General features: G+C 39.7%; 2 protein-coding genes across 4 annotated transcripts; both read left to right on the top strand.

Moving 5' to 3' along the window:
* The first annotated feature begins 3,630 nt into the window (after positions 1-3,630).
* On the top strand, positions 3,631-5,883 carry hemgn (hemogen). 2 transcript variants are annotated; one of them, XM_030412363.1, is made up of 4 exons: positions 3,631-3,846; positions 4,227-4,305; positions 4,699-5,279; positions 5,375-5,883. In XM_030412363.1, the coding sequence occupies exons 1-4, from the start codon at positions 3,783-3,785 to the stop codon at positions 5,485-5,487; spliced, it is 837 nt and encodes a 278-aa protein (XP_030268223.1). In that variant the 5' UTR covers positions 3,631-3,782; the 3' UTR covers positions 5,488-5,883. The 2 variants fall into 2 exon arrangements, with proteins under 2 accessions (XP_030268223.1, XP_030268139.1); XM_030412279.1 differs by having other exon boundaries at positions 3,632-3,846; positions 4,227-4,317.
* Positions 5,884-7,809: 1,926 nt separating this feature from the next.
* Positions 7,810-11,943, top strand: trmo (tRNA methyltransferase O). Of its 2 annotated transcripts, none has more exons than XM_030430707.1 (6): positions 7,810-8,057; positions 8,243-8,388; positions 9,366-9,540; positions 10,454-10,611; positions 10,817-11,380; positions 11,505-11,943. In XM_030430707.1, exons 1-6 carry the CDS (start codon positions 7,969-7,971, stop codon positions 11,738-11,740), a joined length of 1,368 nt encoding a protein of 455 aa, XP_030286567.1. In that variant the 5' UTR covers positions 7,810-7,968; the 3' UTR covers positions 11,741-11,943. The 2 variants fall into 2 exon arrangements, with proteins under 2 accessions (XP_030286567.1, XP_030286641.1); XM_030430781.1 differs by having other exon boundaries at positions 7,849-8,057; positions 8,247-8,388.
* Positions 11,944-12,119: the final 176 nt, after the last annotated feature.

Here is a 12,119-nt window from a genome sequence, read left to right on the forward strand (position 1 = left end):
CAATCGTTTCACATCCAGCGTGAAAGTAAGGCAACTATCTAACATAACGAGGAAATCCTGTTTTTTTTTTTTGTTTGTAATGTTGCTCAAACCTGTTGCCACCTAAAGCTAAAAAAAACCCCAAACATCTCCTTTTTCAGATAGTGATTGTAATTGTAGCCCAGTCAATTAAAAATGCTGAATTTTGTATTTTTGTGATCAATAAACTGCATAATGGATTAAAAAAAAATGTGTTGTAGTTTTTGGCTCTTCAATGTCACTTTCTTTTAACCGTTTTTTGGACACATTGCAAGAAAGGAGGGGTGTGTTTGGTTTGCAGTAAAGAGAGCATTGTATATGCATATGGAGGGTATGGCAACCCCCTCTAACCCCACCCCCCTGTACTTCCTGAGACGCCTCAGCCTCCAAGAAAGAAGTCTGCTCAGTATGAATGGTCGATTTCTGTGAATTGACACATACAATCAGCAATGATCTTCTGTATTTTTCTTCAAATTAGAGGTTTTTCCATGTTCAGTTCAGTAGTATAGTAAAGAGTTAACATAAGTGAACAGAGTATATAGGCTGTAATGCTTTATATACACCATTCAAGGCACATCATTCAAATGGTCTCTCTGGCCTTGTGTGTTTAATATATATATATATGTGCATATAAAACGTTATTAAGCCTGTGATTGGTAGTTGAAAAGACACACCAGAAGATGGCACTGTAATATCTGCTTTGACATTCCTCAAACTTGAGTTTCATTGTGCAACAGTAGGGTGTGTGTCGGTGTGAGCGACAGCCTGTTATGCTTCTGGCTCTAACAGTAAGATAGAACAGATAATAGTCTTGTCATTTTGACTCTTCGAGTAGTTTGAATGTGTGTGTCAGTTTGTTCGTTTAACAACAGGACATCTAACTAGAGCTGCAATGATTAAATGATTAGTTATCCACAATTCAGTTTATTGGCGTCTATATTCGTGGTCGATTAATCTTTTTTTACCACAATTATTTCAAAGAAAACACTCTGATTACAACATCTTGAATATAAATATGTTCTGTTTTATGTCCTCTATGACAGTAAAATGAATATATTTGGGTTGCAGACAATACTAGACACGAGAGGCGTCATCTTTTTTCATTTTTCACCATTTTCTGACATTTTATAGACCAAACAACTCATCAATTAATCGGGGAAAACAATCAACAGCTTAATCTAAAATGAACATGATCATTAGTGTGAGCCCCTTATCTAAAAGTGGTATAGTTTGATCATTTCAGTCAGTGTATCCCAGAGAACATGAGGTTTTTGAAATGACAAAACAGGTAAAGCTGCATATTTCCCACCCTTAAATCCTTCTGTAAAGAATGTCCTACATACATGAACCAGACGGCAATTTAGACTTGGCGCACAGCTTTTTTCTGAGAAAGTGTGTGTGAATTGCTAGAAGCTCCTTCAATACAGATGTGAGTGAACTCAACCAAAAGACCCTCAACATTTCCCCTACAGAGCTGGAGGCAATTGGCAGTTGAGTGTTATTTACTCTGTTGGACAGCTTCTCTCTCTGAGTGGCTCAAACACACACATCAGGGCTCAATGTGCTGTGAGAAGATTGAGAACACACCCCACTACAGCAGCGCTCCGTCTGTGAGATAAGATGGGTATGCCCCAGCTAGTAGAGGGCAGGATTTCTTGCTGCGTCTGATGGCGTTTCAACATAGTAATCTATGTCTTTACATTGTATTTACTAGAAAGAAGACATATTTAGCTTTTTTTTCCCGCTGATTATTGTTATTTATGTTGACAGGAACCCATAGCACTTTGGAATACTGGCCTGTTTATATCTTATATTCACAACTTCATTCAGGTTTTGTGCTTCACATTAACACTGAATAGATTATTTTTATATCTAATTCCAATTCTAGGTCAGTAATCATGTATATTTTATTACAGAACAAAGTAGACTGGCCCTCAGAGCGCATACCTCCCCCTAGGCCCAACAGTTCCCTGAAATTCAATAAAGCCTGATCAAATATCAAAATATAACAACATATTTAAATCCGCAAGATCCCGATTTTTATTTGGATCCACCTAATTCAGTAAGAAAAAAAACAAAAAACCAAAAAGAAGTGCTAAATAAACCACGTGATCCATCCCTATATTGGGATTCACACCAAAAGTTAAAGGTGCAATATGCAATATTGACTGCATGTAAAAGACGTCCATTTGTTGTGTTTGCGGAGACATTTAGCTGGCTAACCAGCTAGCCTCTTTGTATCTCAGGAGGTTATAGTCAGATGGTAAACACCAACACTCCCATTGTGCTCTGAGCTGGTTAGTTAATACCTGCACTGCCTGGCTAGCTGAGCTAAGTAGCTAACCGCAACTACAGTTAGCAGCAGTTAGCAGTTACTCTGGTAACCTGCTGTTCTCTATTTGTTATATTATGAATTCAACAGGCGACCAATTCTTAAGCAGGGCATCTTTTGTAGGGTCTATTCTAGGCTGAGACCCATCCTCCATCCAAGTGTGATGGAAACTGTTCTGGAGTTTTTGTGTAATCCTGCTGACAAGCCTACCAACCAACCAACCAACAAAGGGCAACAAACATACTGAAAGGGAGGAAAACACAACATCCATGGTGGAGGTAGAGACAGTTGATGATGATATTTACAGGCAACGCTGCAAGAAAACATACTCTCATATGGTAACCATTATACTGCCCGCTGGTGGTAAACTACAAAAAAGCCAGCTTAAGAAGTAGTTCATTGATGCTTTGAGAATATTATTGAACAGACCTACATAACGTAGTGCAAGTGAAGAGTTTGTGGCTGCTGGCATTCCAGGCTGTTTTAAGAAAACTTGTGAAACAAAGTAATCCACAGTCCAGCAGCATTAATCAGAATCAGAATCAGAATTCCTTTATTAGTCCCGCAGCCGGGGAGATTTGTGCGTCACAAAATAAACAACTGAAACAAATCGTCCACAGGCTTGTACAGGGAACCAAGAGAGACGATGACGGTCTCATTCTTCATGTCATGTTACAATCTGCTCACATCTGATTAATACATGCAAATTGCTATACATACTTAGAAGGATCCACTTTACTGTCTCTGAAAATTAAATAATGTTGTTTTTTATCAAACATAAGGTTTAGCACTCCACGCTACCAATCCTGGCATTGGAGACACTGATTACACAGATATCTCTTTGTAAGACACTAATGTATACTTTCTTTCTCTTTCAAACTATGATCTTTTATTCTGCTTTTGCATGTAATTCATTCAATCGATTGCTTGTCCTTTCCTGGAACCCTGAGTCAGTAATAAAGTTTGTACTGAGGTTTGCCATTGCTTAGCAACAGCAGTATTTTAGCCTCACTATCAGCCTGTAGCATGCAAATAAAACAAAGAAAAACCCTTCTTATTTAAACATTTGGTCACCAGTTAAATAAAACAGCATTTTCACACATGACTTTTGAGTCTATTAGCCCACTTATACATGTATTTCCTCCTTTACTATATTTACTGTACATGTTTCCTCCCTGTCACACACACTGCCTACACACAACTTGCTCCAGTCGCTTTTCTCTCTCTCTCTCTGACTACTGTGCCAACTCCTCCAGCTTTACAAATATGATAAGAGCAAAAGCTGCAAGAACTCTTCCAGCACTCTGGTAATGGTTAACCAGATAATTCACTTAGGGGTGGGAATAGAAAAACAGTCAGACGTTATTCGGTCTTCTGTGCTGTGCTCGCCCCGCCGTCAATGAGTTGAATTCATTCATAGCAGGAGTCAGAAATGGAGGAGACGTTGCAACAAGAGAAACAGGAGTCGGATTATGTGAATCCAAACGAGGACAAAGGTTAATTTTTAATATTTCTTCTCTTCTTCTGAAAGGAAGCACTTCAATGTTTCAACTCAAGAATGTTGAGTGAGCTAGCTATTCATTTGCATACAGTGAGGTGTCTTAAGGTCAACTCGTGCATTTTAATCAACATCTGAGCTGTGTAACAACAAATAAGAGACACGTTTTAGTTGTAAATGTGTAATTCTATTTTAAGTCTTATGGAAAGGTTTCTGTCAATGACTTGCCAGGGCGTATCTGTTGAATAACCACATCTTAATACACCATCAGTTGCTCACATTTGCCTGTCATGCGTGAATAAATGCTGCTCTGCATTTCTTTGATTTCATGCTGCCCTCATTAAGATGGTTTCTTCTGAACGGGTATCTGTTTTATAGGTGGGATCGGCCGACGACTGAGGGACAGGGATCTTCTCAGGAAGAGAAAGGCTGAAGCGCAAGAGAAGGAGACTAACCAGTGGGTTTTGGGGTAAATTTTATAGAAGAGCACAGTCAATGTTAGTGCAGTGACCTACATTTACAGCTATGATCAGTTTGAGTTACCGTCAGAGACGAAATCTACAAATTCAACTCAGACAGCAAATAATTGGTCTAATGCAATGGAGAGAGAATGGAAGATTTTGGCATTATATAAACTCACTGCACAATGTGAAAACATTATCAGCTGCTTATCGCTCGGCTTTATATTGAATATGGAGCAAGAGGCAACCAAAGGTTGCTCTGGTGTTTCAATTGACGCCCCAGATCCAGGTCAAGGACTTTGTACTATTAGCTTTGCAGGAGTATCACAAAGAGCTAATATCAATGTCCACTGTTGTTGTGGTTGATTGCAATTGTTGTACTCATTCAGGGTGGAGAGCCAGAGGAAAAGACCCAGGGCTGCAGGGGACAGGAGTGGAACAAAGAAGAGAGGGAGGCCCAGAAAGAATGAAACCTCGCTGGAGTTATCTGTCACGCAGGAGGAGGCAGCAGCGCCCGAGGAAGCTCCTGCAGTAGTGGTGGTGCCTGAACCCGCTGAGGTCATCCCCGATCAAACATTAGCTGCTGTGGAAGAGCCACCTGTCCTCGCTGCTTCTGCTCCTCAGCTAGTGTTTGGATCCCTCCAAAACCCCCTCTTCTCTCCAGCTCCATTCATCTCGACCCCTGCTCTCTTTTCACCCTCAGTCTCTGCTCCAGCTCCCGCTAAAGATCTAGATAGGGCTCCAATCCCTTTCCAAGACGTGGCTCCAGCTCCAGATGATGTTCCAGTCCCCACCTCAACCCAAGCACCTGATCCAGCTGCAGCTCCTGCTCCTCCCACAGCTCCTAGCCAAGTGGGGGCCCTCTATGTAGCACAAGGCAGGGAGGCTCCTAACCAGGTCCTGATTGAGGACGTGGGCCCAGACGAGGATGAAGACATCCCTCCGTCTCAAGACAAAAGAGTGGACGAAGGTAAAAAAAAAAAAGGAGGACATTTCGACTTTTTGTAAATGTTGAAACATGAAACTTAAGATTAACTATTTCCTGTCTGTCTGTGTATTTTTTAGATCTGAAAGGGACACCCTTGATCAACGTACCTGAACAAAGCAAGATGTTCTCAGTTCCCACCTTGTCCTCGACGCCACCTACGCAAGAATATCTCCCAGGAAACTCATACTAATTTTCTAAAACATATTTCAGATACCACCGCCGTTCACAAACACAGAAACCACACAGCATCCTTTTGGGTCACAGTTTGTATCTGAGTATTATTCTGATTAGTGTTCGGCCCGTTGGTCGAAGAGAACAAACATTTTGAGCATATGCCTCGCTTATTTGTCAAACTTATGAATTCAAACCAAACCTTTATGCTTATTTATTCTGGTTTGTGCTTCAGGGCGAAGCTCATGAATTCTATTTTGTATTTTACATTCAGCAAACAGCAAATTGTGCCTGCTTTTATTTAAAAGTAAATGGTATTAATCAATGGTAATTATGTATTTGTAATTGTGGATTTATTTTATTCAATTTTGTAAAAGTTGTTTTTTCACTGAATAAAGTACACTGCTTATAATCACCTGACTATGGTCATTATTACCTGTGTCGCCCACAGACAATGTAAATGTGACATGTAAATGATCAATAATTAAATAAGTGTGATTTTTTTAAATGATGTTATGTAATCCTTCTATTTACTATTGTTAGATAGATTCTGCTGGTGTGTTTGTACAGGGTCTAAAGGGACAAACATACATTTATTTTGAGTTTCAATAGTAGTTTTTGAAGATCTATCGGCCATTGTAACATCCATTGTAATGTTTTTTCTCTTAGATTTGATTAGAAATTAGCAGGAATGGTGGAGATAAACTCTACCTGATGATGCAGCCTGTTGTGTTTAATTGCTCCAGTATATCTCTGGTATTTATAGTTTATGAATAATTATTATTAGTAATTATTACCTATTTCAGTATTATTGATATTATCTACATTGTAGTTATAATGTCATGTGAGCCACATGTCTTTACATATTTACATTTCAGTAGTTGTCACATATCACAGTTTAATGCACATATGTTTAGACTTTTTATTCTGTATTTTTACATTCTCTTATTTATTATCATCTATTCTCTACGTTATAGTTTGCTACAGTTGTCTATGCTGTGACATTTCTAGGGTGGTTCTTAATTTAACCCTCTTCATCAATAACAGCACAACAATATTTCCATGTAAGCAAGATAATGTCTTTTACATCCAAAGTATTTTATGTACATGAAACACGACTACAATAGATACAGCAACGCATTGTTTAAGTAATTAAAATAACTGCACTGAAAACTAAAATTGGCATTCAATCATAGCCTGCATACCTCCAGTAAGGCCCAGTAGTCCCCTTTAATTAAATTTAGCCTAATCCAATAACAAACTCTACAGCCCTTTATCACTCTTAACATTAAACCACCCATAACTAACATGAATGTTTTGTGGCCTAAGAAACTTCCCCTAACCTTCCATCAGCTTGGGGGCAAATAGATTATGATTGAATTGTCATTTTTGGCTGAACTTCTTGTTTCATTTTGTACCTGGGAGGTAGAGTGAATTGAAACTCCATTAACCTATATTATCATCCGTAACTATGTATTGTTATTCAGACATGTGACTCAAGTCACTATTTTCTTGGGCAAGTCAAGTCAGTTCTGGTCACAGGTTGTGTCAGGTCAAGTCAAGTTGGGTCCTTAGTTAAGTTAAGGGTGTCACTACCTGTTTATTAATGATATCACTGGTAAATTTATTTAACTGGTTCAAAGAGAAAGACATTAAATTGTACTTGTATTCTAACTGATAATCAGTGAAATTTGATAATGATAATTTTATTAAGGCTTAGTCATTTATTTATTTATTTAATAAAATAATATTCCCTCCCTGTCACTTTGAAACAGTGGAATATTGACACTACAAAAAATGAATTAATCTAATAATTAATTAAATAAATGAATAAATGGAAGCTGAACTCAATCAAATGAACACAGATAAGTCATTCAAGTCATCATATCGAGTCAAGTCATTTATTTTCTAGTCCACACCTCTGATTGTATGACACTATTTTATATGATCTTATATTTTGTGTGTACAATTCAAATCTGTTGAGTAAAGCTTTCAGATAAATCAAATACATGTAGAGTAAAAGTACTCAAGGTAAATGCACAGTACTTAAATTCCACCACTGACTTTATATTGCTGGTTTTGTATTGATGAGATGAATAAAGCTTTATCAAAATAAAATATAAAAAAGGAAAAGTAGCCTGACGTCACTCTTGACTGCCCTCTGCTGGCTTGCAATGTTACTGCAATTCCATCAGTGACTTCTGTAATATTCACGCGTAAATTATTTGTTTCAGCTGCTTGGAGTGTTTTCTGATTACATCAACTTTAAAATCAAACATTAAATGGGATGTGACAAATCTACATGAAGCCACGCTGCTCAGGTGGCTCATAATGTAGTCACGTGGAACACTCAACAACAGGAAGTGTGACATCTGCTTCCGCATTGAGGATCTCGCCCCACATGTGAGATCTACGTGAGGTTTGTTTCTGTTCAGGTTCAGCAGCGAGCTGAAAGTTGACCGATTGAGACGTGTATGTCCTTTGTGTCCTCCTGCACACGATGAGTCCTGCGTGTGACTGCTGCGGTGAGCAGGTCAATAAGCTGAATCAGCAGGTTTCTGTGATGAGGAAAGAAATCAAGAACCTGAGGTACGTTCACAAGAGGAGGTTTGGGTGCACCATACGCACCTGGAGCAGTTTGTCTCTTTGGATATGGTGTTGAGGAGTAAATGTTTAGTGTTTTCCTCTTCTTTAGACGTGCCATCGATGTGTAAAGCTGCTTTTTAAGTTCTTTTGTCATGGTGTGTTTACTTGTGTCTGCCCCTCTCTGACAGGCAGATGTTGGACAGTGCAGTCAGAGCTCATCGCAAACACATGATATCCATTCAGTCTGCTGTGTCAAAGGTTGCACTCTGTGAACCTGCTAGAGAACAGACACCGTCGCCTTCACCACCATCATCACAGGCTGCATTAGAGAAAGGTAATCATCATTTGGATAATTATAAAGTCAACCCACTGGTACTGAAAATAAAGAGATTTCTGTACAGGACCAACTGAGAACATCTACAGTACATTCTACTAGTTCCCCTCATCGCATAAGACAAGGTTGAGCTTTAATCATTCCAATGGACTTTTTTTTTGTTGCCTTTTTTATTATCTATGAATACATCTGTTAATATTTTTTCATGAATCTTTGAATTTTGAATTTTGTCACTGGACATTGCTGAAATAGCAAAAAGTGTCTAAGGTTACATCTAGAGATGTTGTGATGCCATTTTCCCCTTCCCGATACTCATACATGAACACCACATATCGGCTGATACCAAGCAAGATCCTATACCAGTGTGTTACACCTATATGTATTCATTTTAGTTACTTGCTGTTTAGGGATATTGGCCACTTGTGCAATAACAAATCTGCTAGTTACATATATTTGTTTGTGATGCTCCTGTGAAATAGCAGGGCCCTTTTGTTATTTAAAAGAATAAACTGTGTTGTACCAGATCGGTGCACTCGTTGTTACCTATCTCAGTATCAGAAGCATGTCCAGAACATCACTGGTAGTGACATCTTCAAATATACTTGTTCCGTCCGACCAGCAATCCAAAATCTACAGATATTGAATGTACGCAATCGGAGAAAAGCAGCAAATCTCATTAGTATTACTGTTAATCAACTTAATTAATCATTTGAGCACTAAAAAATACATTTATACTATACATTTACTTTTGACACGCGTTGATTGATGAAATAAAAGCAGAAAAGCCCCCGCACATGGAGGAAGGTGGAGCTAAATACACATGATGGTGGAACACATGAGTGAAGGGGCTTCCACTGAGTACTGGTTGATTTTTTCTTTGTAATTGAAAGAGCAGTGAAGGAAATACACGGACAGGTTAATCTGTGTCACAAATGTTACAAAAACAAACAAAACTTTGGACTGTGTTATAATTCCAGGAAACATCCAGACAGTCCCGATCGGTTACATCAGTTCCTGTTTCTCTGTGAAGAACGGGACCCCCAGACAGCCCACCATCTGTGGCCCCTCCAGGGCAGAACTGCGCATCCAGCAGAGTGTCTTCAACAACCCTGAACACGCTCTGGTGGGCCTGGAGCACTACTCCCATGTCTGGTAGGTCACATGCTGTTGATGTATATGTTCACATGAGGTTCCAGTTCTTGATCCAGGATCGATATCACCCAAAATATTAGCAAAAAGTGTTATTGTTGGTTTCTAAGAAGTGCTTTTGATTCCACTGACTGAATAATGCAGCGACTTGGCTAAAACAAGGAAATGGATGATAACACCCCACTGTTTGAATCACAGCACCCTGCCTGTATCTCTCAAAATTTATTTTTAAGTTCTTTTATGTGCTAGTAAACCTCTAAATGAACTTGGACCCTCCTTACTTGAAGATTTCCAACATTTCATGTTCCAGCAAGACCACTGAGCACCTCCACAGCTTTCTTGTTGTTGTTCCTTTTGCATCCCATAAAATACCAGTGAGAGCATCTTTTGTATTATGCCCCAAAACTGTGGAGCTCAGTTCCACAGGATATAAGAAACTCTCACAATGTTTTTAAGAGGAAATTAAAGACCTTTATGTTAACCAGGCTTTTGATATGTAGTGATCTTAATGCTGTAGTTTTTAACTTCTAATGATTTTTTTTTAACATTATATTTATCCTGTATGTTTCCTTGCATTGTGTCATTGTTGTAATCTTTGGCACGTATAGTGAAATCTATTGGTGTTTATTTTTGTCAGTTGTTTTAACTTTGCGCCACATGTTTGTATTAAAGGTGCTGAAGTATATCAACAAAGTTGAGTAGACTCGAACGTGTTTGCACTGAAGCTTGACTTGAACCTTGTTACAATGAGTTTCCACTGAGACATTTCAGTCAACAGTCCCCTCTGTACACTGTACACAGAACATTGATTTTCCCCCCATGTTACATAAGGTCAAAAGCCGCCTATGCACACATACAGATTTTATGTATCCACTGTTCATGTCGTCTGAGTATTTCCTATATTTGCTCTCGACAGGATCGTCTTTCTCTTCCACAAAAATGGACACCTGAGTTACAAAGCCAAAGTGAAGCCTCCCAGACTGAACGGTCAGAGAGTTGGTGTGTACTCCACGCGCAGTCCGCACCGACCGAATGCTCTGGGCCTAACTCTAGCTAAACTTGATAAAATTGTAGGTGAGTGCCATTACCAAAATGTGTCTTAGATTACTAATTGTATGGTAGTTATGTCTTTATGAGGTCATGTGTACATAGATAGCTGAACATATCACCATGTTTACTAACTGGGTATTGTTTTTTTCTGAGTGTAGTGAGATTTACTAGAGGTTTTTATGTGACTCTGCTTGATGAAAACGAATACATCCCCACCTTTATTTTCAAGGTGATACAGTACATCTGTCAGAAATTGACATGATTGCTGGAACGCCGGTCCTGGACATCAAACCTTACATCCCGGAGTACGACTCCCCAAACACCAGGATGGACATGGACTCAGAACCTTGTGATTCAAACGCAGACCAACCAGGTGGAACCACTGTGCCACTAGATGAGTCAGAAGAGATGTTAAACCTCCAAAATGACTCTGAAACAGATGCTCAGTCAGACCTGGAAAGTGTCCTCGCAAGAGAAACGACAGAAGCTGATTCATCTGGAGTCGCCGCTCCGTTTTCTCTCCCCAAACACCTACACAATGTGCTGGAGGACGTCAAGACGTATGTGACCCAAGGTGACCTTTTTCAGCTGAGGTGTGAGAGCGATGATCAAGTTTCAGACTCAACCAAAAGCAAACCGCAAGAGTCGTCGGTGGAGCACCCTTGCTATGGAGAGGAGGCTTACAGCACCATCGCAGGCTGGATCAGAGAGCCTCCTGTGGGCAGTCTGGAGGTTCGATTCACCCCTCAGGCGGAGAGGGAGCTGGCAGAATTCCTTCCAGCACACCAGTCAGGTAAGATAGAGTTTCAATGTGCATTGTATGACGATGAAGCCAGGTTGATGTTTTGCTTTTCTCCACAAGAGGGAGCTGTTGCAAAAGAGATGAATATGAACATAGTTGCTCTACATGACCACAGGGCCCTCGGAGAGTGACAGACCCAGGTTCAAGTTCCTGCGCAGTCCAGAGGAGGCTGCAGCCGCCATCAGAGGGGTTCTGTCAGCAGACCCACGGTCAGTCTACAGGAGGACACGCTGCAGAGACAGACTCTTCTTCTTTACCCTGGACACAGCTGACATCACCTGCTGGTTTGGAAGAGGCTTTGCTGAAGTGCTGCAAGTCCGGCCCGTTGAGCAACACATTGCCCCAACGTGAGGAACCGTCTCACGCTCCGGAGGTGGAAGGACTCTTTCTTGTGTGCAAAGAAACAAAACGAGAAGCTGTCAAATGTTGTTTACCTAGACATTTCCAGTGTCTCTGCAGGTGAATGTGAAAAAAAAACTGACATATTAAAAACCATACATGTGACATACATGATTATGTATAAATAGATTACATAAAATATTTTTGAAACAATGCTTCTTTATTTTTTGTCATTTTGTTTATGCGCTCTAATAGTGAAAGCTACAATTGTTCTGAAAAACAACAGTATAAAAGACTTACCCATTAACGCCATACTATGTCACTATTTAAAAAGTTGTTTGCAACTTAATCCAGAAAAACTAGATCGATCCCTGTGTGGGAGACTGTAACA

The sequence above is a fragment of the Sparus aurata genome, chromosome 1 (assembly GCF_900880675.1).
Source record: "Sparus aurata chromosome 1, fSpaAur1.1, whole genome shotgun sequence".
Lineage (NCBI taxonomy): Eukaryota > Metazoa > Chordata > Actinopteri > Spariformes > Sparidae > Sparus > Sparus aurata.